Below are 25,929 nucleotides of genomic sequence, written 5' to 3' on the forward strand. Positions count from 1 at the left end.
GTTGGTTTATGGCCTCCAACGTTCATGACCTGGATAATTATTAACACACACACACACACACACACACACACACACACGCACACACACACACACACACACACACACGTTCAGTGGTTGCGGGCACAGCCAGATGGATTAGACCCCCCCCTCGGGGTCACAGGTGGAACCCAGGGTTCTCCGTATGTGCAGGTGTTCTTCTTAACATGTTCTCCAGCCTCCCAAGCCCCGCCTCCCCCCGCCTCTGATTGGCTACAGTCTATTTTCTGCACTTCCTGTCCTGTATTTTTCAAAATAGTTCCTTCAGAACCTCCAGAGGACAGAGAACCTTCAGTGGACAAGAAGGTACCACATTGGTGAAACATTTGCAAAGTCCATGTTTGGGTTCTAAAGTTCCCACATGTGGTGTCCAGGTGTTCCAGGTTCCATCTGGGTGGGTTCCACCTGAAACCATCAGCAGATACAGTGTCACTGCAGGAACATCTGGACTGGTTCTTTGCAGGATCTGGACAGAAGCGATGAGACACATGAAGGTTCTCCTAAGAGGTTCTGACTGGAGCTGCAACCACAGAGCACCTCTGTGTGGAACAGCCGTCATGCTAGCATCTCGCTAGGACCATCTGAGAGGGCTCTAGATGCTGGAGAGCCGTCATGGAGAACCCAAAGGTTGGATGTGAGTAGAACCTTTCTGGAGAACCTCCAGAACCACCGTGTGTGAAGGTATGTCCTCTCCCGGAGCGTCGGTCGGACGACGTTCCTCCGAACCGTCGGACCTGATCGGCCGCGTCCGTATAACTGCCACCTGGATGAACACAGATTATCGGATTACTTCTGCTAAAACAAACTCTGGAATGTTTCGTTAGGATGGTTCTCCAGCGGGGGGGGGGGGGGGGGGGGGGGGGGCTGTGCGTCGCCATGGCGATAGCGTGTAATTACACTGTAATTGCAGGTTGTCTCAGGGCGTTCCTCAAGAAGTGCCTTCACCGTTCTCCATGACTCAACGCCTGCTCAGGACGGGCGGATCCTCCTCACCACTTCACGCTAGGCTAGGCTAGGCTAGGCTAAACTAGCATGAATTATGTGGCGCGGACCACCACGACAGGACTGTGAAGGGGCTCGCTTATTCAGTGCCATTATGCTAGCATGCTAGCATATGCTAACGTTGTCGCGATGGTTTTTGTCGGTTAATCCGGCTAATGTATGATTAGCATTCAAAGACAAAAGTAGCCCAACTTTAATGGACAAGAACAGGACGTGTTCTTCTGGGCTTGGAGGAACCTGCCCTGGCTGGTTCTCCACGTACCCAGAAGAACAGAAGAACAGTGCGGCGGGACGCTTCTAGGCAGAAGCTGATTGGTTCTTCTCACAGGTCGTCCCGCAGGCCGAGACGCCGCTCGTAAAATCTTGGCGTCGGCGTGGAATGGCTCCCGTGAACAAGCCACGTTCTTCATCATCATCATCATCTTCTTCTTCTTCTTCTTCTTCTTCTTCTTCAGCATGATCTCCAAAGAAGTATCTGCTTTAACTAGCGTGTCCTGACCGGTCGGCATCAAGGCGTGATAAAGGCTAACACGTGTTACTACATGTTTACCGTTTGTTTTGGTGGTGGAAACGTTTCCCCCGGCAGGTTCTGGACTCTGAGAACCAGATTCTTATCCATATTTTGGTTTGTTTTGAAATTGAAATTTAGCGAAATTGAATTAAAAGACATTTGATCAAATTTAATGAAATGAAATTCCAATCAATATGATGTAATTTCATTTCATTTTAATGTAATTCATCAGAAATAAGTATTTTATTTACTCGACAGAATTGACTTTTCTATTTTTATAATTAAATTTAGGTTGGTTGATTCAAATTTTATTTAATTTTAATTTGAACCGACCAAATGGTTTTATTTTCTAATTAAAGTAGGTTAAATACAATTAAGATTAATTCAATTTTAAACGCGTGTAATCCAAGCCTTTCTCCAACCCTAACCCTGATGAAATTTGCTAAAATCAAATAAAAAATCAATGAAATTCAAAATTTTTATAAATACATTTGCTTTTAATGATATTCATCGAAAAAGATTTTATTTTATTTACCGAGTTTACTTTCAATCTATTCATCGTCTGCTGCTTATCCTGCACTTCTGCACTGCCGTTGACTGGTTAGGGTTATGGTTAGAGATAGGTTAAGAGTTAGAGTTGGGGTTAGAGTTACGGTTAGTGCAAGGGTTAGGGTTTGAGTTCTGGGTTTTGGTTAGGGTTCGAGGGTTAGGGTTAGGAGTAGAGTAAGGGTTAGGGTTTGAGGTATGAGTTCTGGGTTTTGGTTACGGTTAGAGATATGGCTAAAGTTAGTGTTAGATTAACGGTTACAGTAAGGGTCAGGGTTAGGATCATAGATAGGGTTAGGGTTTGAGTTAATGCTATGATTTGGGTTCAGGTTAGAGTTTGTCTCAGTGTTAGGATGAGGGTTAGAGAAAGGTTTAGTGTTAGGGTTATTGTCAGAGTAAGAGTAAGGGTTATCTTTATGGTTATTTAGGCTTGGGGTCAGGGTAAGGGTTGGGGTTTTAGTTAGGGTTAGAGTTGGATTTAGGAGTAGAATGAGTGTTGGGGTCGGGATTGAGTTTGGGCTACAGTTAGAGTTAGGTTAGAGTTTGGGTTAGGGTTGGAATAAGGGTTAGGGTTAGGGTTAGGGTTAAGTTCAGAGTTAGAGTAAGGGTTAGGGTTTACCTAAGAGTTTGGATTAGGAGTAGAGATAGGGTTTGGGTTGGAGTTAGGGTTAGGGTTAGGGTTAGGGTTCGGATTCGGGTCAGGATTAGGGTTAGGGTACGGGTAAGGGTAGGGTGAGGGTTGGAGTAAGTGTTAGGGTCAGCATAAGAATTCAGGTAAGGGTTATGTTTGGAGAAAGGGTTAGGGTTTTGGTAGGGTAAGGGTTAGACTTACGGTGAGTGTTAGGGTTTGGGTCAGAATTATGGTTAGAGTTCGAGTTAGAAGTAGAATGAGAGTGAGGGTTGAGATGCAAGTTTGGGCTACAGTTAGAGTTAGGGTTAGGGTTTGAGTTCAGGCTTAGGGTAAGGGCATGGTTAGGGTTAGAATAAGCATTTGGGGTAGGGTTTGGTTAGGAGAAAGGGTTATGGTAAGGGTAGAGTCAGGGTCAGGATAAGGCTTAGAGATAGGGCTAAAGTTAGGGTTGGGGTCAGGGTTAGATTTAGAGTTGTAATCAATGTTTGGGTATGGATTATAGTTAGGGGTAGGGTTAGGGTTCTCGGTGGGATAGTGTTAGAGTTAGGGTAAGACTTAGGGATAGGGTCAGGGTTACAGTTTAGTTAGTGTTTGATTTAGGGTTGATTTTTAGTCAGGGTTGAGGAAAGGGTAGGGTTAGATTTAGGGTAAGATGCAGGGTTAGGGTCAGGGTTAGGGATCTAGCTATGGGTTAGGGTAAGGTTTTAGTTTTGGTTTGGGTTAGATGTAGAGTTAGGTTGAGGATTTGAGTTTGAGTTAGGTGGAGGTTGAGTGTTGGGGTTTTGGTTAGGGTTAAAGTGGTTAGGGTTAGCATTTGATTTAGAGTTTAGGTCAGTGTTAGGGTATGATTATGGTCAAGGTAATGGTTAGAATAAGTGTTCGGCATAGGGTTTGGGTTAGAGTTTGGATTAGGGTTAGAGTTAGAGCTAGATTGAAGGCAGGGTTAGAGTCAGGGTTATGGTTAGAGTAAGGGTTATGGTTAGGGTAATATTTAGAATTAGAGTTAGGGTTAGGGTTAGGGTCAGGTTTGAAGTTTGGATTTGGGGTAGAGTTATAGTTAGAGTTAGGGTTAAGGTTAAGGTTAGGTTGAGGCTTAGAGCTAGAGTTGGGTTAGGGTTAGGGTTAGGGTTAGAGTCAGTGTTAGGGTAAGAGTTAGGGTTAGGACTTAAATTTCTTGTCTGGTTAGGGTTCAAGTTTGAGTTTGAGTTAGTCAGGGCTAGGGTTAGAGTGGTGAGGGAATTGGCGTCAAACTTTTGCCCACGGACCAAATTTTGCTCGCACTATAATTCTATTTGGCCTGCAAAGCCATTCCAAATGACCACTAGAGCTGGCCCACCGGGATGGTCTACAGTGCAGGGACCACTAATTCTATCAATCCCAGAGTTTTCTGCTGGTGTTTTGGTCCGAAAATCCCAACAGGACCCATAAAGGCCCTCTCCTCTGTAGACAGTATACATAGCAGCCTTACGCTAACACTGGCACCTGCTCCTCAGGCAAAAAACAGGATTTGCATGTGTAAAATACTAAGTTATATATTGCATAGCATTAAGCTATGCTTGTTCCATATTTCGTTTTTAAGCAAGACTTGTTTGGGTTCACTGATATATCTGGAGGAAGATTTTTTTCCTAAAATATCAACGTTGGCCTGCAGCTTTGTCCCAGTTTTGAGTTTTGGCCCACTGTGTATTTGAGTTTGACACCCCTGGGTTAGGGTTAGTATTTAATTCAAAGTTTAGGTCAGGGTTAGGGTTAGAGTCGGGTTAGGGTTAGGGTTAGAGTAAGGATTACAGTTAGAGTTTGGGTTGGGGTAGAGCAAGGGTTAGGGTTAGAGTTTGGGTCAGGGTTATAGTTAGGGATAGTTGTTTGAGTTAGGGTTAGTGTCAGGGTTATTGTTAGGGTAAGGGTCATGGTTATTTTCATGGTTTGGGCCAGGGTTAGAGATAGACTTTCGGTTAGTGTTAGGGTTTGGATTAGGTTTAGATTTGGGATTCAGGTTCAGGTCAGGGTCAGGGTTAGGGTTAGGAAATGGTTTACTATTAGGATTTTAGTCAGGGTTAGAGTTGGAGTTAGAAGTAGAATGAGAGTACGGTTTGGGGTTGAAGTTTAGGCTACATTATGAGTTAGGGTTAGGTTTGGTTTAGGGTGGGGTTTAAATGTTAGGGTTAGGGTTAGGGTTGAGGTAAGGGTTAGTGTTAGGGTTAGGGTTCGGGTTCAAGTAAGGGATAGGTTTCAGGTTAATGTTAGGGTTTGAGTTAGGGTTAGGCTGTGCATTTTTGTGTTGCATTTTTGCATCTTTGAAGGGATCTGGCGTGAATTAAACAAGAGATCCTCATTGCCACATCCATGAGCATTTTTGCAAATAATTTTTGGTGAATTAATATCACCATGTAGACATGTAGCTCATGTTTCCCATACCTGAGGTCCCAGGTTCAATCCCAGACATCTCCACTGTCAGTCTCTTTGGATAAAAGAGAAAAACACAACATTAACAAATAATGATAAAAATTGTATAAACAGTAAAAAAAATTAGACAAAAGGCAGAATATGAAATAAAAATAAAGTATCAATCGTCTTAAATGAAAGATAAGGAGTGCACAAGTGTATGAAAAAATATTGTACGTGCAGCTGTTGTGAAACGAAATATTGCAGAGATATGTACACTGAAATTATTACAGTTTAAATTATTGCAATTTACAGTAAGTGGGTGAGATTTTTTTTTTTCATGGTTTCGTAGATTTGATAGATTTAGTATATTTAAAATCAAATCAAAAGATACGTTTACTAACCTAACCCTAATCCTGACCCTGACTTGAACCATAACTTTAATTGTAACCCGAACTCTGACACTAACACTGACCTAAACATTGACCTTATCCCTTACTCTTACTCTAACAAAACAACCGAAAGTGTAAACCAAACCTTTACCTTTAACCTTATTCTAACCCCAATTATAACAAAAAAAACCCCAAAAAAAACAACCCTAACCCCAGCTTACTGTTCTGTATAATTCCTGTGCATCTTGTATTTGCAAGAGTATTTGCAGTCCTTATGTCCTCTATTGTAAGTCGCTTTGGATAAAAGCGTCTGCCAAATGCAATGTTATGTAATGTAATGTAACTAAAAACATCAAATCCAACTCTAACCCTGACTCAAACCCTAACTATAAACATAAACAAGACCCTCAGTCCAACCCTAACTCCAGCCTGAACCTAACTCTAACTCTATTCTGAACTATAACCATTACCTTAACTCTAACTCTAACTCTAACTCTAACTCCAACCCGAACGCAAACCCAAACCATGACCCCAAACTTCAACCCTAAGCCAAACCTTAATTGTAGCCCTAACACTAACCCGACCTGAAGTCTAAGTCTACCTCTGACTCTAGATCTAACCATAACCTCAACCTCAACCTCAACCCAATCCCTAACCCTAACCCTAACCCTTACTCTTACTCCAACCTTATCTCTAGTCCTAAACTTATCTCTAACCTAAACCCTAAATTTAACCTTAACCCCTAACCAAACTCTAACACAAACCCGAACACAAACCCAAACCATGAGCCAAAACCTCAACCCCAACCCAAACCCTAACTGTGACCCTAACCCTACATTTTACCCTAACCAATGTCTAACCCAAACTCCAACCCTTACCCCAACCCTAACTCTAATCCTAACTCTGACCCTAACTCTAACCAAAACCCGACTCTAAATCTAACCCTAATCCTAACTGTAGTCCTAACCTAAACCCTGACTCTACCTGTAACTCTAACCTGAACTCTAACCATGACTATCTAACTCCAACCGTTGCCCTATCTCGAGCCCTAACCCTAACCCTAACCCAAACCCTTAATTCAACCCTAACTCTGACCCCTAATCAACCTCTAACCCTGACTCAACCCAAAGTCTAACCCCAACCCAAACCCTTACTATTACCCTAACCCTAACCCGAACGCAAACCCGAACCATGACCCAAAACGTCAACCCTAAGCCAAACCATAACTGTAACCCCCTGTAACCTGTGCTCTAACTCTCACCATAACTCCAACCCAATCCCTCACCCTAACCCTTACTCTAACTCTATCTCTAGCCCTCGACTTCTCTCTAACACAAACCCTAAATTTAACCCTAACCATAACCCCAAACTCCAACCCTTACCCCAACCATAAACCTAACCCTAACTGTAACCCTAACCTCAGTCCTAACCCAAACCCTGACTCTAGCTCTAACTCCAACCCTTACCGTATCTCGAGCCCTAACCCTATCTCTAACCCCAACACTAACTCTAACCCTAAACCTAACCCAACCTTAACTCTAACTCTATCTCTAACTTTAATCCAAACTCTACCTTCCAAACTAAGATATATGGAGAGACTTCCTGCTAACCCTGTCACACCATGCTAACGCTAAACCTTGCTCTCCAACCAGAAGCTCAGAGAAGTTTGGGACAGTCGCTGTTGGAAAGTCCACCCTGACCAAGTCATTGATCCATCTCAGACGGTTCTTCAGAGTGGTGGTGGTTGAACCTTACCTTCAGTCATCCAGGACGTGAAACATCAAGGAGGAACCCATTTGGATTTACTTTATTTTTTTATTACCATTTTTTCATCTCAGCTCAAACAGAAAAAAACAAGCAGAGGAGACCCGGAGAACGTCTGTTCCAGAGAACCGGAGAGACGGACCTTCAGACCTTCTCGCTCCCAGGAGGTGGAAAACAAACAGTGCGAAGGAGATGTGGAGTATTTACAGAGTATCTACAGACGGGTTCCGTCCTGCTGCCCAGGAGAACATGGAACCTGCATCCTGGAGGGGAACCAGGAGAACGTGAAGGATAAGAAAGGGTCCCGGTGAAGGCCGGGCGGAGAACCTGCTCCTGGGTCACAACACAAATCAGAACTTTTTCAAAGTTTTAGACCTTCGTTGTGGAGGTTCTCCGGGACCGAACTTCTCCAAGCAGAACCTTCACCTGTGACCCTAGAACGTTCTCTCTGGGACTCTGGAACATCCAGAGCGTTCTGTCGGTGGAACGAGGAGGCGCTAAGACCAGGTTCCACCGTTCCGTCCGGATCCAGACCTACGTACCACATTTGTTTTGATTTCCCCAATAAATCAGGGGTCAATAATCGGACTGATCGATCGGCTGGGCGGCAAGCGAGCGACCCAAGATGGCCGCCGGCGCCGGTGTCCTGGCCTTTGGTTGCAGAACAAACAGCAGAAGAAGAAAGGGGACTGTCTTCAAAGGAGTACCGTTTCCGTGGCGACGGGGCCGAAGGTCAACAACGGGTGTCAACGCATTCGCCGTTTGCCCGCGGCACGTGCGTGTGCACGTCTATGGACAGGTATTTACAGGAGAGGCCCTGAAGCTCCGCCTCCTCAGGAGGCCACACCCCCAGATGGAACGGTGACGGCGGGTCGGTCCGGTTCCCCGTGGAGGCTGGGCTTCTGCCAGGTGGAACGTTCTGGAGAAAAGCTTTTGTAGGAAGATTTGTGAGTTCTGCTTATATTTGTTTGTCAGAGGACGACAGCAGAATCAGCCTGGAGGACCAGGAGGAGGTCCAGGAGGAGGTCCAGGAGGACCGGGAGGAGGTCCAGGAGGACCGGGAGGAAGTCCAGGAGGAGGTCCAGGAGGAGGACCAGGAGGACCGGGAGGAGGATGCGATGCATCAAAAAAAAAAATAAAATGTGAGCAATATCCAGCAGGCTCTGGTCCACGTTCTCCTCAGGAGACGCAGAGGAAAAAAGAGGTGAGAACAAGCCCCGCCCCCTAAAAAACAATCCCATTCAGAAAGTGGGCGGGGCCTATTTGGAGCTCAGACATGGAAATATATATATCAATCATCCATATTGATCAATGTTGTGTATTATATACAGGTTGAAAAAGTGCAATGAATAAATATACAATTATCACTTTGATTAAAAAGGACTAATCAATTTGGACTGGATGTAATAATGTTGTAATAAGTATGAACCTTTGTTCTTTGGGGAGGCTGGACATGAAAGGAAGAGAAAATATCTGGATCCCTTTGATCTCACAGATCAAACATTAAAATAAAAAAAGAGTTAATAGAAAATATAAAAAAAAAAAACATTGAATCTTCAAAGTCCATTAAAAATATTTGGGATTGTTTGGGAAACGCGCACACACACACACACACACACACATAAACACACACACACACACACGCACACTGCAGGCATCCATGAAATCAAATCAGAAAAAGGTCTGGATGTCACTCAGGGTAATTCTGTTGCCGGCGTGTGAGTGTGTGTGTGTGTGTATATGTGTGTGTGTGTGTGTGTGTGTGTGTGTGTGTGTGTGTGTGTGTTAGTTCTGGTGGCGCTTCATGTGCAGGGCCAGGTGGTCGGAGCGTGAGAAGCAGCGGCTGCAGGCCACGCACTTGAAGGGTTTGGCGCCGGTGTGCTTGCGGTAATGGCGCGTCAGCTCGTCGGACCGGGCGAAGCGCCAGTCGCAGTTCTCCCACGTGCAGCGGTACGGCTTCTCACCTGCGGGGAGACGGAGAACCTTAGAACCCGTGGAACCCCAACCATCCACAGGGAACCCCAGCAGAACCCGAGCAGAGCCTGGAGAACCTACAAGCTGCGGTAGAACGTCCGGGTCACCGTCTGCAAAAGACCTGCAGGCCGGCTTCGCATCGCAGACTGTCTGTGTGTGTGTGTGTGTGTGTGTGTGTGTGTGTGTGATCCCTCCGTGTTGGTTCTGTGGTTCTGAAGGTGGAACCCCGAGGGGTTCCTCCCTGTTTCCGTCACCATGGAAACAGTGACCTGGACTCCGAGGGAACCTCCAGAAGATCTACAGGTGGGCTCTTGTTCCTGACAAATGTTCTACCCGAACCTGGTTCTTCTCGGACAGAGAACCCGTCGGACCACGAGGTTCTCCTGCTTGGTCTCAAACAGAAGCCTGAAGTTCTGCGGCTCCTTCAAAGCAGCCTCTTCCTCACAGATCTGGTTCCACCACCGGGTTCCTGAGGTTCCACTCGGGTCCAAGCGGCCCATGACATTCAACATCTTCAGGTACAGAATGTCTGTGCTCGTCTTTCCCGTTAGCATCATTCAGGCTAGTCCGGATGGCTAGCATTAGCCAGCTAGCACGGGCGGGTTAGCAGGGATAACTAACCCGAGCTAGTGGGGTAGCTAGTTAAGCAGAAGCTAGCGACGGGTTCGAGAGCGGCCGAGAGGGACGTCCATCTGTCCGACGGTACTTAAACACACCTCCAGCTTTAAGAGACCGGGGACGCCGCCACGGACGCCATCTTGGATGACGGTTCCCTCGTTGGGATCTCAGATGTCCGGGAACTTCCTCTAGATAAGGAGAAGCGTGTGGTTTCCATGGCGATTAGGTGATTAGCACCCACATAACGAGGGGTAAATAATGTGGGGGCTGTTTGTTCACCTGCCGGCGTCCTTGAGGACACTTATCATCAGGTGGACGTTAGCGGCCCGTTAGCGCTGATTAGATTATTGATCATCGATCACTGCCTGACAGCCCATCGCGGCCAAAGAGCGCCAGGGGGACTGGGGGGCGGGGCTAGTGGGGGTCGGGGGTCATGTGACAGGAAGAGGCGGTTTGGGACGCCGAGCGAAGGAACAAACGAGAATCTCCTTTTCTTTCAGGACGAAAACAAACAGCGAATGAACCTGACATCCTGTTCAACTGCTCTGAGTGTGTGTGTGTGAGCGTGTTTACACACACACACACACACACACACACACACACACACACACACAAAAGCTCTCCATATAAAGGCTGTGGGGCCTCCGCCTGCAGGTGTGTTTGGTTTCTTCACCATCAGGGTCAAAGGCGCCGCCTCCCTTTGGATTATTGTCCTGCAGGGCCGTGAAACATGACTCACACACACACACACACACACACACACACACACACACACACACACACAAAGGCTGAGCAAACATGCTGGACCGGTGTGTGTGTGTGTGTGTGTTCCTAAACAGCCAGCAGGTGAAAGGTCAGGTGCGACCGTGAGGTGGACGCCGGTGGGAGGAGTTAGAAGAGCTGGAGGTGTTGGTGGATCTCAGGCGCAGGCGAGTAACTTCAAGTATTCGAGTATCCAGTATCCGAGTACGCAAAGAAACCAAGTACATATGCACGTAAATGAGCAAGTACAGAAGTGCTGAAGTATATCCAAGTACACCAATACTAGAGTGTACCTCTATCCAAGTACACGGGTACTCGAGTACACAAGTTATCATGTACCAAAGTCCTCAAGTACACAAGTAATCAACTATCAAAATTCTCAAGTCCAAGGTACTGAAGTATACAAGTACTCAAGTAGCCTAATACACAAGTACTCAAGTGCAAAACTAATGAAGTACCAAAGCAACTAGGTAGTTGTAACAAAGTAAAGACTAGTAACAAAGCAACTTGACAAGCAATCAAGTACATGCATCCAAGTACTCAGGTACTCAAGTACTCAAGAAACCAGGTACTCAAGTACAACTTCCGCTTCCTCCCTGAACATCTGTCACTCAGGTCAGCTTTGGTGCTTTTATTGTGGTGGTTTCTTGCCTTCTCTTCAGGTTCCTGCTTTGCCTTCAGGTTCCTGTGGTCTCTTCAGGCTCCTGAGATGGAGGCCTCTCTTGGTTTCCACTTCTTCAACTTTTATAATGATTTACGTTCTCCAAGGGTTCTGTCTTGTTGTGCTGCGTTCAAGGACTCTTCAGGCTCAGGTTCCACCTGCTCACAGAGCAAACGCCCATAAAGCTCCCACCTTTATCAGACTGAGTGTTTGCGAAGAGGGCTGAGGGTTCTTCAACACACACACACACACACACACACACACACACACACACACACACACACACACACACACACACACACACACACACGGTCAATGTTCTGTTGTGTTGATAAGAGGTTGGAGATAAAACGGCGCTCCAACCAAGACAAACACAGTGTCGAGACGTCGGAACCGGGTTCCTTCCAGCCTAGAAGGTCAGAGCATGAAGGTCCAAAAAGAAGTTCTGCAAAGGGAACAAGCTGGAGAATGTGGAGAACCGCGAGGAGACGGAACCGCGGACCGCTGCAGGGCCAAGGTCGGTTCTTGGGCTCCACAGTTTGGTCAAAAGGAAGACTCCCATGAAGCCTCCTGTAGAAGAACCAGCAGACCCTTCAGAACCTCCTTTGGACCACATTTCTTCAGAAAAAAGGTTTCCCATTCGAGTCTGGAACCGCAATGTTAGCTCGGGGGGGCAGCCATCTTTGACAGACCACAAAGACCATGGCTGTTGGGTTCTCCAAGGAAGACCTGCACCCAAGAAGACCAGGACCGGCCACCTGGGACATCAGGTGGACATACCAACCAACAGGCGGACCTAATGAGTCACAGGTTGACCTTAGCAACCATCAGGTGACCTCAACAACCACGAGGTGACCTTAAACATCATCAGGTGACCTCAACAACCAATAGGTGACCTTAAACATCATCAGGTGACCTAAACAACCACGAGGTGACCTTAAACATCATCAGGTGACCTCAACAACCAATAGGTGACCTTAAACATCATCAGGTGACCTAAACAACCACGAGGTAACCTTAAAGACCATCAGGTGACCTCAACAACCAATAGGTGACCTTAATGACCATCAGGTGACCTCAACAACCAATGTGTGACCTGAAGGACCCTCAGGAGCCTCTTCCAGGCAGGGGTCTCCCGGCTCCTCCAAACCCCGCCACCCTGCCTGATTGGAGTCTGGGAGTCCCTCAGACCTGGAGGGTCCAGGAGGGCAGTGGGTCAGAAACGGTGGAGACTCCTGGTGGAAGGTGCGAGCTCTTCTTCAAGGACCAGAGTCCTCCAGGTGGAGGTGAGTCACCAGCTGGCAGCGCAGCGACTGGAAATTTACCGGGCCGTTTCCTTTGGCGATGTTGCAACGGCATGTTGCGACAGCATGTAGCATGAGGGGCGATGGAGGGGTGGAGCCAAGCCGGGGTGGAGGCGGGGCTAAGGCGGGTGGAGGCGGAGCTAAAGCGGGACGTATTTGGAGGAACCGAGGCCAAGTTGCACAATCGACTTTCTGCCCCGTGAAGTCATTCCCGTACGGAAACCATGAACCAATAATCCGCCTCCGTCCGACCCGGTCGGACCCAGCAGCCAATGAGCATTCAGGAAGGGGCGGAGTCAGAGCCCGCTTTCTGCCGCACGGCCGCTAGGGGTGTAGGAGAGGCGGGTCTTTCCCCAGGTGAGGTCGACACTTTACCCAAGGCTAAGCTGATTTATGAGCTAGCTAACTAGCTCACCTAGCAAGCTAACTAGCTAGCTAGCTAGGCGTCTGAGGGTTCACCTCCCGACTGACAGGCCCTTCGATGACGTCATCTTTCAAAACAAATCTCTTCCCGCCTCTGTTTGCTTTCTGCTGTATAAATAGATTTGATCGACGGGTCACAAGCTCCGCCCACCCTCACGACGTCAACTTCCTGTCGGCCCGCCACGCTTCAAAATACTGGAACGATCTTCTGGAGGTCCCAGGTTCCACCAGGAGAACCCGTTGGGGGCCCGGAGGGGGGGCAGGCCTTCAGGGAAAGTTCTCCTCCGCTCTTCAACGGCGTTCTCCAGAAACAGGAGGAACTGGTTTGGTCCTCATTTCAACCCCCCGCCTTTTGTTCCAGAGGGCAGGTAGGAGCACGTTCCACCTCGGGGGGGGAGAACGTCGGAGAACATCGAGAGCGCCGGAGAAAAGAGGTGAAACATGAAAGAGACGGAAATGAAAACGTTTCAAGACCGGCGTTGAACTTCAGATCAGACGTTATAGAAGATCTGGTTGTGCGCACGTGTCCACCACGCCGTGGATGCGTCCATCTCGGAGGTTCTGGAGAACCTGCCGGAGCGGGAGGCGGCGACAGCAACACACTTCTCCCTTGTTTTGTTTTTTCCTCCGGCCTTGTTTGGAAAGACGACACACGGGAGAAGCCTGGTGTTGTAACGGCAGGAGGTGGAGCTGAGAAGAAGCCCAGCAGGTCCAGGCAGGTTCACGGAGGAGGCTTCATCTCCGCCCGCAGACCCGCAGGACGGATCGGGTTTCCGGCCGCTGCTTCCTGGAGCTCACCTGTGTGGGTCCTCTGGTGGGCCTTCAGGTGGGAGCTCTTGGTGTAAACCTTGGTGCAGCCTGAGGACCAAGCACAGCCGCGGATACGTTTATTGATTAAGGTATTGATTCTGAGAAGCTTCCCCTTCGGAGGCTCCGCCCACCTATGAAGTCGCAGAAGTGGATCCTCCTCTTCTCCAGCTCGGGGTTGTTCCTGCGGTTGTACTTGGGTCCGGTCAGGACGCCCTGGCCGTGCGTCATCAGCATGGCGTGCGGCGACAGCCCCGTCACCTTGGCGGCGCCCGGGAGCGGCTGGTACGGCGGCGGCGGCTGGGCGGCGGTCAATTGATGCTCGCCGTGGCCGTCGGGGCTTCCGGGCTGGGAGTTGGGCGGCGACGGCGGCAGGCTGTGCGGCGCGGCGTGCGTGGCGGCGGCGGCGGCCCGGTAGTAACCGTGGTGCAGCGGCCGCACGCCGTGCTCCGCCATCATGTAGCCGCCGGGCACGGCGTTGCTGAGGTTCAGCATGGTCCTGCTGCCGGCCGGCGCCGTCTGCGACAGAGTCATGTTGACGTCGGCGCCGCCGCCGCTCGCCGGCATCTGGTAGACCTGCGGCTGCGGCGGCGGCGGGCCGATGTGAAGCTCCGCCTCCAGGCTCTGCTGCTCCGGCTTCACGAACACGTTGTTGACCACCGGCTGCATGCTGAAGACGGAGGTGAAGTCCGGCAGCGCCTGCGTGGAGCACGCCACCTCCGGCCCCGGCTCCGTCTTGATCGGCGCCGGCGGCGGCGGCGCCTTGGCGTTGAGCCGGTAGAGGCCCGTGCGCAGGTGGGTGGAGCCCGGGAGGATGACGTTGATGTTCAGGCTGTACGGAGCGCCGGGCTTCTCCTCCGAGAAGTACTCGTCCACCACCGAGGCGCTCTCACGGCGGTACTTCTTGTCGTCGGCGTCCTGCGACGGGCCGAGCAGCGGGCTGAGGACCTCCGGGAGGTACTTGTCCATCTCCAGCTGGTTCTGCAAGAACACCACAGCGGCGAGGAACGTGAGGGAGGAGAACGTCAGACACCTGGATCGATGGATCCGGATTATGATCTGGATGAAAGCGGGAGCCGATCGCGCGGGAGCCAATCACAGCCGAGAGCGGGGTTAGGGGCGGGGCTTCACCTGATGTCGCTCGCCAACCGTCTCGTCCTCCTGAAGCGGGAGGAACCTGGAGAGAACCTGCCAGGTCCTACAAGGAGACCTGGTGGAACCGCATACCTGCCGCCTTCACCGTGAGAACCGACCCTTTTGTTTACGCACTGGGACGTTGTTGCTAGGCAACCAGACAGGCCCTGCAGCTTCTCCGAGAAGATAAATGCCAGACAGTATTGTTTATGTTTTCTGTATGCGAGTGTCTGTGTGTGTGTGTGTGTGTGTGTGTGTGTGTGTGTGTGTGTGTGTGTGTGTGTGTGTGTGACCCTGCCCACAGAACCCAAACAATGAATGAAAGCATGAAGGAGAAGCAGCAGAGGATAAAAATAGAGCTGAGAGAACATGTGATCTTCCAGCAGACAGAAGAAGAAGAGGAGGAGGTGGAGGAGGAGGAACCTCCTGATCAACCAGGATGGAGCAGATCCACGAATGAATGAATGAATGAATGTCATTCAGGGAGAAACAAAAGCTCATCATCTCCATGATGGACTGAGGAGCTTTAAAAGGTCTTTTAATGACTGCCAAACATCTTCATCAGCTCCTCCTCCCTGGTCAGGTGATGACATCCTCAGAAGACCCGGAGGACCGAAGCCCTTTTGAAGCCCCCGATGGGTCGCTCAGCAGCGGAAAGTCCTGCGTTCACCTCAGAGCCCCGCAGAGTCCTGGATCCTTCTGGATCAGGATCTTCTGAAACTCCTCTCTGGCCAGCAGGTTCTCCTGGGAGAACCAGCGACCCTGCAGGACCTGAGGTCTCCACGGGTCCTTCAGATCTTCTCTCAGTGGTGATTTATGGCGTGAAGGGAAAACCCCGGTCTTCAGATGTCAGAACCACCTCAGGTGACCTCGCCAGGATCGCAGGTGTTTCAGCTGAAGGAACCTGTTTTTACTGCTCGGCCACGTGGCCCGGAGCCCACGTGCACGCAGACTCGTGCACGCTCCCCCTCCCGTGGGCTTCAGCACGTCGCTTTGTCTTTATGACTCACAGGAATCCACAGGGAACCGTCACCGTTCACCTTGGATCTCCATAAAGTTACTCAAAACAAGCTGATTGCTGGGGAGGTGGAGGTGCTGAAGGTGGTTTGGAGATGGAGGTGGTGGAGGTTCCAACCTGCTGACTCGCGTGGGACCAATGAGCACGGGAGAAACAGGCAGGATCTCCCTGGAGGCCCGTGTGAGCTACAAGTGAAGGTCAATTATGATCTTTGAGAACTTCATGCGAGAAGGTCCAAATTCCAGAACATCTCTGGTTAGCACCGGCTAGCATTACACCCCCACCTCCACCAACACCTTCTGCTTGTAACCTTTGGTTCTGTCATAGGTTCTCCAACGCGGTGTGAGCGGTTCTCCAGGTGGTTCTGGTGGGCGACGGTGGAACGGCCACCACAAAAACCCCTTTTGGTTCTACCTCCAGATCACCTGGAGCAGCGGAGATACAGGACCTTCTACAGAAAGGTATGAACCCACATTTGTTCTTGTTAGCTTCTGCGAACCCGCTTGCTCGTCTACAGCGAGCAGCTGAGAAGATAATCCCTGGAAACCTGGGATCGGTTCTCCGGGTTCCGTCTTATCCCTCGAATCCAAGCGGGAGGTTGGACTCTTCACTGAGCACAACCAGTGCGTCCTATCAGGACCACGGGAGGTGCGAGGTCACCGGCCGGCTGGCGTGATGTTCACCAAACGTCTGGATGAGAAGAACCATACATTTGTTCATAGAACATCCACATGGATTTGGATGTGCAGCTCATCTCCTGCAGTGTTGATGCTAAACCAATGCTACCCCGATGAAGGACACTTCTGCAATGACTTGTATGACCTGAACCAGGTAAGTACGGAAGATCTAACTTAAAGTTCTTCTCATGAACACTAGCAACATCTTGAGAGGTCGCGAAGACCCGCAGGTGGAGCCCGGATTGCGAGGAACAAGAACGTTGGTCGGGAAGATGTAGGACCCTGTGGACGGACGGCGGAGGTCGACACGGGAGGCCGAAGGTCCAGTACAGGTGCTTGGGCACATTGGAGAAGCTCCCAGAGGAATCGGGTTTCGGCGCCGCAGAACCAAATCGGGGGGCCGGATGCAAATCGACCGGGAGTCAAATGAGCGGGCGGGCGGGCGGGCGGGCGAACCCTCGGCCCCGGGAGGCAAATGAGGGCGGGGGGGCGCCGGAGGTGGCGGCGCAGAAGACACCAGGAAGTGGGTCAAAGTCAAAGCAAACGACAGCGGGTGCGATAACAGGACGTTGAAGGAGCCATTAAGTCCGAGCCGCCAACTTCCTTTCATATTCGCCGTGGCGACGCTCGGCGCCCCGATCCGGTTACACTGTAACCGGACCGGAGGGTCAGAAGAACCGCCGGCACCTCCACCTTCATCTCATGGCCAAAGAATCTGGAATCAGTAACTCATTCAGCCGGGAGCGGCCCGATCATGTGACCTCAGACGCTCCGATTGGACGCCTCGGATCAGAACCGACGAGGGTCGAAGAGCCGAGGTGGCAATCGTCACGCAACGACCTCCACCGAGGAAGCGTTCTTCTAGAAGGTTGGATTGGCTCCGCCTCCTATGGTTTCAAACCAAAACAATTTCCTCCACACATATGTACGCAACATCGGACGGTGAAACGGACGCCACGCACCCCCAGCTAGCGCCACAAGCTAGCGCCCCCAGCTAGCACCCCCAGCTAGCGCCCCCAGACAAACATGGCCGACACTTCGGGGGTCGGCGGTTCCATTCCCAACCCCTCCTGTCCACAGGCAGCACGCTGAACCCCAAGGCTGCTCCCCATGATGTGGTTAGCCCCTTGCAAGAGTGAGTGTGTGTGTGTGTGTGTGTGTGTGTGTGTGTGTGAATGCTATGGACCATTTCTGTGTGTGGAAGACCTGCTCTGGTCTCAAGCTGCTTCAGAAGCAAGTGAAGGGGAAACATTGAGAGCCTCCAAGTACACACACACACACACACACACACACACACACACACACACACACACACACACACAGACATGCACGTGCGTCAGTATTCCAGACAGAAGTGAAAAGCGAACGCTGCGGGCGGTGGGATTAGCGTAACTCCACTCGTGTTTTGGAAGGATTAATCTGGGCCTTCACAGCATGGAAAAACCGGATCGGAGTACCTGCACGCACACACACACACACACACACACACACACACACACATTACCGGACTTGTCCCTGCTAGCCTCGTCTGCAGCCCAAGATGTTTGGACACACAACGAACCCCGCCTACAAATGCTGATGTGGAAGGCGGCGGCGGCGTCTCACCGCCGCTCTGCACGCCGTCCAACACCGAGGCTCCGCCCCCGACGGATGCGGGCTCCGCTCGGACAGGTCGGGCGACATACTGCTGCCACGGCAACCGGTTCTTTGAATCTCCGACACAAAGAGCCCGTCGGAGAAGGAAGTGACCCAACTTTCTCTGGAATTATTTGTGAAAGAGGCGACGGAGGCGGGAACGCCGTCATCGGAGCGGAATCCGAGACCCGGCGGCCAATCACACGCCGGCGGGGGAAGCGCCCGGGCTTGTCGGCTTAATTGTGGAAGGGGGAGGAAGGGGGGGGTAGTTTCTGCTATTTTTCACACGATGCAACAGGATCCTGCGTCAGGTTTCTGTTCCACGCTAAAACCTTCCACGCCGACCCCGCGCCGGGGTCGCGGTTAGCCCCGCCCCCTCCGGGTCGTGACGCTGCAGGCTCCGCCCCCCCCGGACGGAGAGCTTTTGAAAACCCTCGGGTAGAGTAAAAAAAGAATCGGGTTTCCAGGGTTTTCCGGGATCTCGGCGGGAGCCGGGGGAACGCTGCCGCCGCCGCCGCCGGTTCCACGCTTCCAGGCTCCGCCTCCTTATTTACACAACACCTGGTCGGAGAACCCGAAGTCACCTGACCTGTTTCCAGTTGCCTCCCGGGGCAATAAAAGCATAAAAGTAGGACGTTGACCCCCCCTGCCCCCCCGCCGGGCAGACAGACGCTCACCTGCGGGGACGGACGGACGGACGGACGGCGGCCATTTTGAAGAATCCGACCCGCTTTTTTTTTTTTTTGGGGGGGGGGGGGTCACATGACGAAATAACACAACTCAACAGTGTGTGTGTGTGTGTGTGTTGCAACAAACAAATAAATTAACCAGCCCAAATAAGAAAACAAACAATCGGAGACTTCTGTCACACACACACACACACACACACACACACACGCACACACACACGCACACACACACACAACCACACACACAATCACACACACACATCCGTGAAAATGAAATTAAGGTTGCAGGTTCAAATCCGGTTGTCGTGAACTTTAACCCCTCCGGTCCGTCCGGCGTGTAGAACCGTGAACCCACTCGTGTTTCCCCCCCACGGCCCGTGACGTCACCCCGCCCCCCCCCCTCCGGCGGCGGCGGCGGCTGTCCCGTCCTCTCACCCCGGGTTTGACGTCCTCGAAGACGGACGCTTCCTCGCCGTCGGCCGCCGCCATGCGTACCGGCCGCAGCTGCGCGAACACGGCGCGCTCGTTCATGGCGTGGTTCGGGCCGCCGTGCGCGGCAGCTCCGGTGCATGTGCGCTCCGCCGCTCCGCCGCTCCGCGTCCCGCTCCTCCCGCGGAGGCTCCGCCCCCTCGCTTCACCTGAGCGCGGACCCGCTCACCTGCGCGGCGGGCCAATCGGAGGGCGCGGGGGGCGGGGCTAGAGACGCGGGAACGGGCGGGGGCGCGCGCTCTCCCTTGGACCGGATGATGACGTCGGTTTGATGAGCGGTGATCAATGGTTGATCCGTTAGAACCTCCGATGACGTCACACTCTTGCTTCCATCCATCTGAGTTGGTTCTTCTGTCTCTGCATCACTTTGGATGGAAGAAGAACAGGGTTGGAGGAGCTGGTGAAGGTCCAGGTGACATGAAGGTCCTGGTTCCTGCAGAGGTGCAGGGTCTCTGGTGGAACCCATGGGTGGAACAGGGTTCCCCGGGCCGGACCTCAGGGTCGGCACCCAGAACCGCTCGGTTCCTCGGGTTCCTTTCAAGCTCCAGAGCAGAAGAAAGTATGAGGAGCCCGAAGGTCCTCGCGGCATGAAGGTTCCATGTTCTCCTACCTGGAGATCTCTGTGTGGACTCTCCAGGTTCTCGTCGGGTTTGTGAGCCTCAGTGTTCTACCTTCGGGGAAGAAGCTTCGGCACAACAACAACCAACCCAGGTTCTACGTCTCCACCTAGAGAACCCAAAGTTCTGTCCTGTCGACACTGCGGTTCCCGACATGAACCACCCAGTTGGACCTTTTTCCGGGAGAGAATGCTAACAGCTAGTGCTAACAGCTAGCTTTAGGTCCTGATCCAGCAGAGGGGGTCCTGAGAGGTGAAGGGGTTCTTGGACAGTTGAAGGAAAAGCCCTCAGAGATTTGAGAGCTTCTGCTTTCCATGTCCTTTGATTGTATGCAAACGGCGTCCCGTCCCGCGGCGGCGCCGGTCGAACCCGGACTCCAGGTTCTCTCGGCGGGACCGGGATACGTCGGAACCCGGGCGAACGTTGCGCAACCGCTCGCATTCCCGGCCGCGAGCGCCTACATGTCCTCATACCCAAAGACGCCGCTCGCCCGTGATTTACATAAAGGCGCATTTGTGCGTCTCAGACATAGCCGGCAGGAGGGCTTCCTGATTGGGCGGCGCCATGGCAACGGCCCGCTTCACAAACAATAAACAGGTGAAAGAAAAGAAAACAAAGAGGGCCGGCAGCGGCAGGCTGAGGGAACCTTTCGCTTTCCTTCCCACAGCTGCAGGGAAAGAAACCGCCGCTGACAGGAAGAGGCCTGCGGGACGTGGCGTGCACGCAAACAAGACTCCACTAGTAGCAGAAGCTAATGCTAGGAGAACTTTTCCACAGCTGCTAGCTTTAGCATCAGCTTTGCTGGTCGTGTCGAACCCGGTGGCCACTCTTGGACCCTTCAGGTGCTAACAGTTTCAGGACTCAGGTGCCAACAGTTTCAGGACTCGGGTGCCAACAGTTTCAGGACTGGGGTGCTAACAGTTTCAGGACTCAGGTGCTAACAGTTTCAGGACTCAGGTGCTAACAGTTTTAGGACTCAGGTGCTAACAGTTTCAGGACTCAGGTGCTAACAGTTTCAGGACTCAGGTGCTAACAGTTTCAGGACTCAGGTGCCAACAGTTTCAGGACTCAGGTGCTAACAGTTTCAGGACTCAGGTGCTAACAGTTTCAGGAATCAGGTGCTAACAGTTTCAGGACTCAGGTGCTAACAGTTTCAGGACTCAGGTGCCAACAGTTTCAGGACTCGGGTGCTAACAGTTTCAGGACTCAGGTGCTAACAGTTTCAGGACTCAGGTGCCAACAGTTTCAGGACTCAGGTGCTTACAGTTTCAGGACTCAGGTGCCAACAGTTTCAGGACTGGGGTGCCAACAGTTTCAGGACTCAGGTGCCAACAGTTTCAGGACTCGGGTGCCAACAGTTTCAGGACTGGGGTGCTAACAGTTTCAGGACTCAGGTGCTAACAGTTTCAGGACTCGGGCGCTAACAGCGTCAGGACTCGGGTGCTAACAGTTTCAGGACTCGGGTGCCAACAGTTTCAGGACTGGGGTGCTAACAGTTTCAGGACTCGGGCGCTAACAGTTTCAGGACTCAGGTGCCAACAGTTTCAGGACTCGGGCGCTAACAGAGTCAGGACTGGGGTGCTAACAGTTTCAGGACTCGGGCGCTAACAGCATCAGGACTCGGGCGCTAACAGCATCAGGACTCGGGCGCTAACAGTGCCAAGTCACATGACATATCAAAGTAACTCGGTGCAGCTGAAGCGGAACGCTAGCTCAAAATACCGATGGTCTTAGTCAGAGTTCAGTCACTGCCGTTTTTATTTATACCTGCATTCCAGTAGGAGTTCTGGAATACTTAGAAGTAGAACTCATTATTTTACTTTGTTTTTTTTAAATATACGTAGATCCTATTCAATAGACATTTCCTTATCTAGAATTGACATATTAAAAATATCCTGCCCTGTTCTGCACTGCATCATACCATACAGTTCTGTAGTATACCGTGTAGTACTGTTATGACGTACTACAATATACTACATGGTGATGCAGTTGCATTACAACACAACACATACTTTGGTACTCTGCACTGCACAATACTGGAGCACATGACCCAAGGACGTATGGACTACACTACAATACACTATGCTATAGTACACTACGCTATGCCATGCTATGCTACACCACACTACACCATGCCATACAATGTCATACTATACTATACTATACTATACTATACTACACTGCACTGCACCATACAGTAGCCCATAATATACAATACTACGCTTCTCTTCTCTTGTCTTCTCTACTCTACTCTACTATACAATACTATACTATACTATACTATACTATACTATACTATACTATACTGCACTGCACTGCACTGCACTGCACTTTACTATACTATACTATACAATACTATACTATACTATACTATACTGCACTATACTATACCATACTATACTATACTATACTATACTATACTGCACTGCACCATACTGTAGCCCATAATATACTACTCTACTCTACTATACTATACTACAGTACACTACACTGCACTGCACTTTACTATACTATACTATACTATACTATACTATACTATACTATACTATACTATACTATCGTTGTATTGTACTGACATGTACTGCGCTGTGGATGAGACCTACGGAAGATGAATGAATGGATGATGTTTAGGAGAAGAAGACAGAGGGTTCTCTGCTCCTCCTCCTCGTGTGTGTGTGTGTGTGTGAGTGTGTGTGTGTGTGTGTGTGTGTGTGTGTGTGTGTGTGTGCGTGCGTTCTCGCTTTGATTCCAGCCGTGTGTTGATTGTTGTTGCTGATCAGTGATCTGGTGTGGAAATCAAAGATGTCCGTCAGCAGTGGTGGGTTCTGCCGCGGGCGTGTTCTGTCTGTAGAACGTCCGTGTAGAACCCCCTCCACCTCCTCCACATCAGACGTGCATGGAAACCCTTGAAAGGCGTGGAAGAAAAGGCCTGTCTGGGCCTCTTACCGAGACGTCCCCGAGCCCTCCCTCAAGCATCTTCTCCACTTTTATTTTGAAATTCCGGGATCCGGCCCAGCGGCTTGCATCAGGCCGGGCGGGCTGATGAAAGCTTCTGGAAACCAAGCTGGCGGAGGAGCAGCAGACCAGCAGACCAGCAGACCAGTGGACCAGTGGACCAGTGGACCAGCAGACCAGTGGACCAGCAGACCTCCAGCTGGAGGACGCCAGGCTTTGAAGCAGCAAAGTCCCGTCCACATTGGACTCTCAGGCCCTCCGGCCACCACAGAACCTGGGAGAAGGTTCTGGTTGGCGGGACCCCTGGGACCCGGGACCACTTCAGAGGACGTGAGGGACGCATCCAGACTTGGAGCTCCAGGTCGTAGAGCCGATCACTGTCAAGGGAACGGGAGGCGGAGCTTAACCCGGACGGGTCACCCGTCAAGCTCCTAGCTGAGCGGAGCGCTAACTTATGCTCATTGGGAAACGGACTCAGAAGGAACCCCTGGTTGGTCTCCTGGCCGATCCACCATTGTTCCTCCTTTCCCAGAAGAAGAGCTGGTCTGGCGTGAGACCTGGACCTGGAGGGTCCGACCCCGGCGTGGAACCCCTTGGGATCTGCGTCCACGTGCAGCAGGCGCAGGTCCACCCCTGCTGTTGAGCAATGCTTGTTTGCTTTGCAATTAGTCAACCGGGAAGGAGGCGGGGGTTCTGGAGCGATCAAAGATTAGAAGCGAAGGGAGGGTTGTGATGACGGCGTGGAGGAGCCGAGGTTCTCCTGTCAGGAACCGAACCGGCCTCCTGCTCCGGTGGACTCGGAGGCCTCTTGTTGACCAAGGGTGGAACTTGGGAACAGTCTGCGATTGTTCTCCGGCCTGTTTGCCTTCCTCCGAGGAGAGAGTGAGCATCGATCCCCCCGAGCTGTGCGGAGGTGACGTCTCGTCAAGTTCAACCTTCAACGTCCACCTTCTCCTGCTCCCAGAAGACAACGGTCACGACTAGAACGGCGTTTAAATCGACCGATCGCACCGTCCGTTCTTTGGCGACCGTCCGCCGCGCCGGGATCGGTCGCCTGTCAATCACAGAGCCGAACCCAGAACCTTGGTTTTGTTTCTGTCGGACGTCGACGGGCCTCGGGGGAGAATCGGCCGGCTTTGTTTGTCTAAGAAAAACAAACTGAACTAATGAGCCATCAAAGAACAACATCTGCAGGTCAGGAATGTTCTCACGGCGGGACCAGGATCCCTGCTGGGCTCCGAGCGTCTTATTAGTGAGCAGGAATGAGGGTCGGCAGGTCGGACCGGATCCACGGACGCCGAGCGCTAATATCATCCTGCACGTCAGGGTAAACTACTCGAATTCCAAGAGTTTCACGAGCGTACAGAAGAACCCGGAGCCGTGGGGTTTCACAGCGAGGTCCTCCTCGGGTCCAACCTTCACTCCGGGTGACATCATGAGGAGCTTCACGGTACCTCGGATGACGCCGGAGCTAAAACCTAGCATTTTTGTGAGGTTTATGTTCGGCTAACTAGCTAATGCTAGTTCATTCAGTCATAAAACATGTCTGGTAACACTTGAGGGAGGAGGCAATCACAGGGGTCTGAGGGAGAACCAGGCAGGAGAACATGGAGATCAGAACCAGGAACCTTCTTGCTGGTAGAAGATCTCAAAAGATCAGAACTGGACCTTCTCCCAGATAACGAATCTGATAATCTGATCTGTTTCCCGAGTGCTTCCTGTCAGAGCGTCATAGTTCCGGAGAACATTCTGGACGAGCGTTGAGCATCTGTAGGCCAGATGTCAGCAGAAGAAGCTCCACAGTCAGCATGCAGAGTCATCACCTACACAGACGACGCCTCCCTTCCTGTTACCGACGCCATTCCAGCCGCTCGCGTGTCCAGACACAACAATCGGCCTCGTCACCGCCGCGATCGGAGCGATAACGAGGAGGCCGGTCGGCGCTTTACGGCCTCCGACCCTGTCGCCGGGGAAACGATGGCGGAAACGGGAACGGCGGTGCAGGAACGCCTCGCTCCGGGGCTTCCGTTGAAACAAGACCCGGTGTTTTTTTTCCCCTTTTTTGCGATTCTCGCAAAGTCATGATGTTTTGCGGGAACAGAAAGGGACGAAGGAGTCGCCGACGAGCCGTAAAACCATTAACGTTACGAGGCCGCCGACGGCGTCAGAGGTCTTATCAGTCGGGGAAACGGCTGTTTATTGCCCCCCAGAATCTCAAGAATTATTGCACAACGTGGAGGATCAATCTGAAACTGGAGTTGCTTGGAAGAACCCTGCTTCCTGCTTCCTGCTTCCTGTTTCCTGCTTCCTGTTTCCTGTTTCCTGTTTCCTGCTGCCACACATGATCCAAGTTAGTTGATCGAACCCAGATGACCCGACTCCGCTAGCAGCTCCGTGCAGCTAGCGCTGACCCGTGGTGTGTGTGTGTCGCTCACCATGAAGATGCAAATCTATGGTATGTCTTTGACTCTCACACACACACACACACACACACATGCTCGCGCACACGAGCACCGTGTAATCTATTACATATTGGATGTGAGATAAGGTGTGTGTTCCTCCGCCCAACCCAACCGGGACGAGGTGGAAACCCGCCTCTTGTTTCACAACCCGGCGGTCCTGATGGTCCCGCAGGATGTGCGACCATATTTGGGCATCAGGAAGTCCTGGAATTCCTTCTGACCAGATATGAAGCCGGGCGATGACATCATGGCGGCGCAGGAGCCGGGGGGGCGTCAGAGGACACGGCCGGCGCGGGACGGCGGCGTGTTGTTCCAGGTCGACCACGAGCGTCGGCGCCGTCAATCCCGACCCCCCAACGCCGCCGCCGCCGCCGCCGCCGGATCCGGATTCTGGCTGACGCAAAATGCAGCAGACGTCACGGTGACGGCGTGCGGGACGA

The 25,929-nt window shown here is 51.6% G+C and overlaps 1 protein-coding gene across 2 annotated transcripts; it reads right to left on the bottom strand.

The window, feature by feature from the left end:
- Window positions 1-7,301: 7,301 nt before the first annotated feature.
- klf5l (Kruppel like factor 5 like) lies at window positions 7,302-19,575 on the bottom strand. Of its 2 annotated transcripts, none has more exons than XM_086142304.1 (4): window positions 19,402-19,575; window positions 13,948-14,794; window positions 13,805-13,864; window positions 7,302-9,228 (listed from the first exon to the last, which is right to left on the bottom strand). In XM_086142304.1, exons 1-4 carry the CDS (start codon window positions 19,495-19,497, stop codon window positions 9,050-9,052), a joined length of 1,182 nt encoding a protein of 393 aa, XP_085998430.1. In that variant the 5' UTR covers window positions 19,498-19,575; the 3' UTR covers window positions 7,302-9,049. The 2 variants fall into 2 exon arrangements, with proteins under 2 accessions (XP_085998430.1, XP_085998431.1); XM_086142305.1 differs by lacking the exon at window positions 19,402-19,575 and adding an exon at window positions 14,945-15,184.
- Between the last annotated feature and the right edge of the window lie 6,354 nt (window positions 19,576-25,929).

Source organism: Fistularia commersonii, chromosome 35, assembly GCF_037954325.1.
Source record: "Fistularia commersonii isolate RoL2024-O1a breed Wild chromosome 35, RoL_Fcom_v1.0, whole genome shotgun sequence".
NCBI classification, from domain to species: Eukaryota; Metazoa; Chordata; class Actinopteri; order Syngnathiformes; family Fistulariidae; genus Fistularia; species Fistularia commersonii.

Coding starts and splice junctions, on each gene's coding strand:
- klf5l (XM_086142304.1), bottom strand. CDS start 19,497: ATGAACGAGCGCGCCGTGTTCGCGCAGCTGCGGCCGGTACGCATGGCG. Junction 13,865..13,947: donor CCACTTCTGCGACTTCATAG/GTGGGCGGAGCC, acceptor CTTGGTCCTCAG/GCTGCACCAAGGTTTACACC. Junction 9,229..13,804: donor CCACCAGAGGACCCACACAG/GTGAGCTCCAGG, acceptor GTCTCCCCGCAG/GTGAGAAGCCGTACCGCTGC.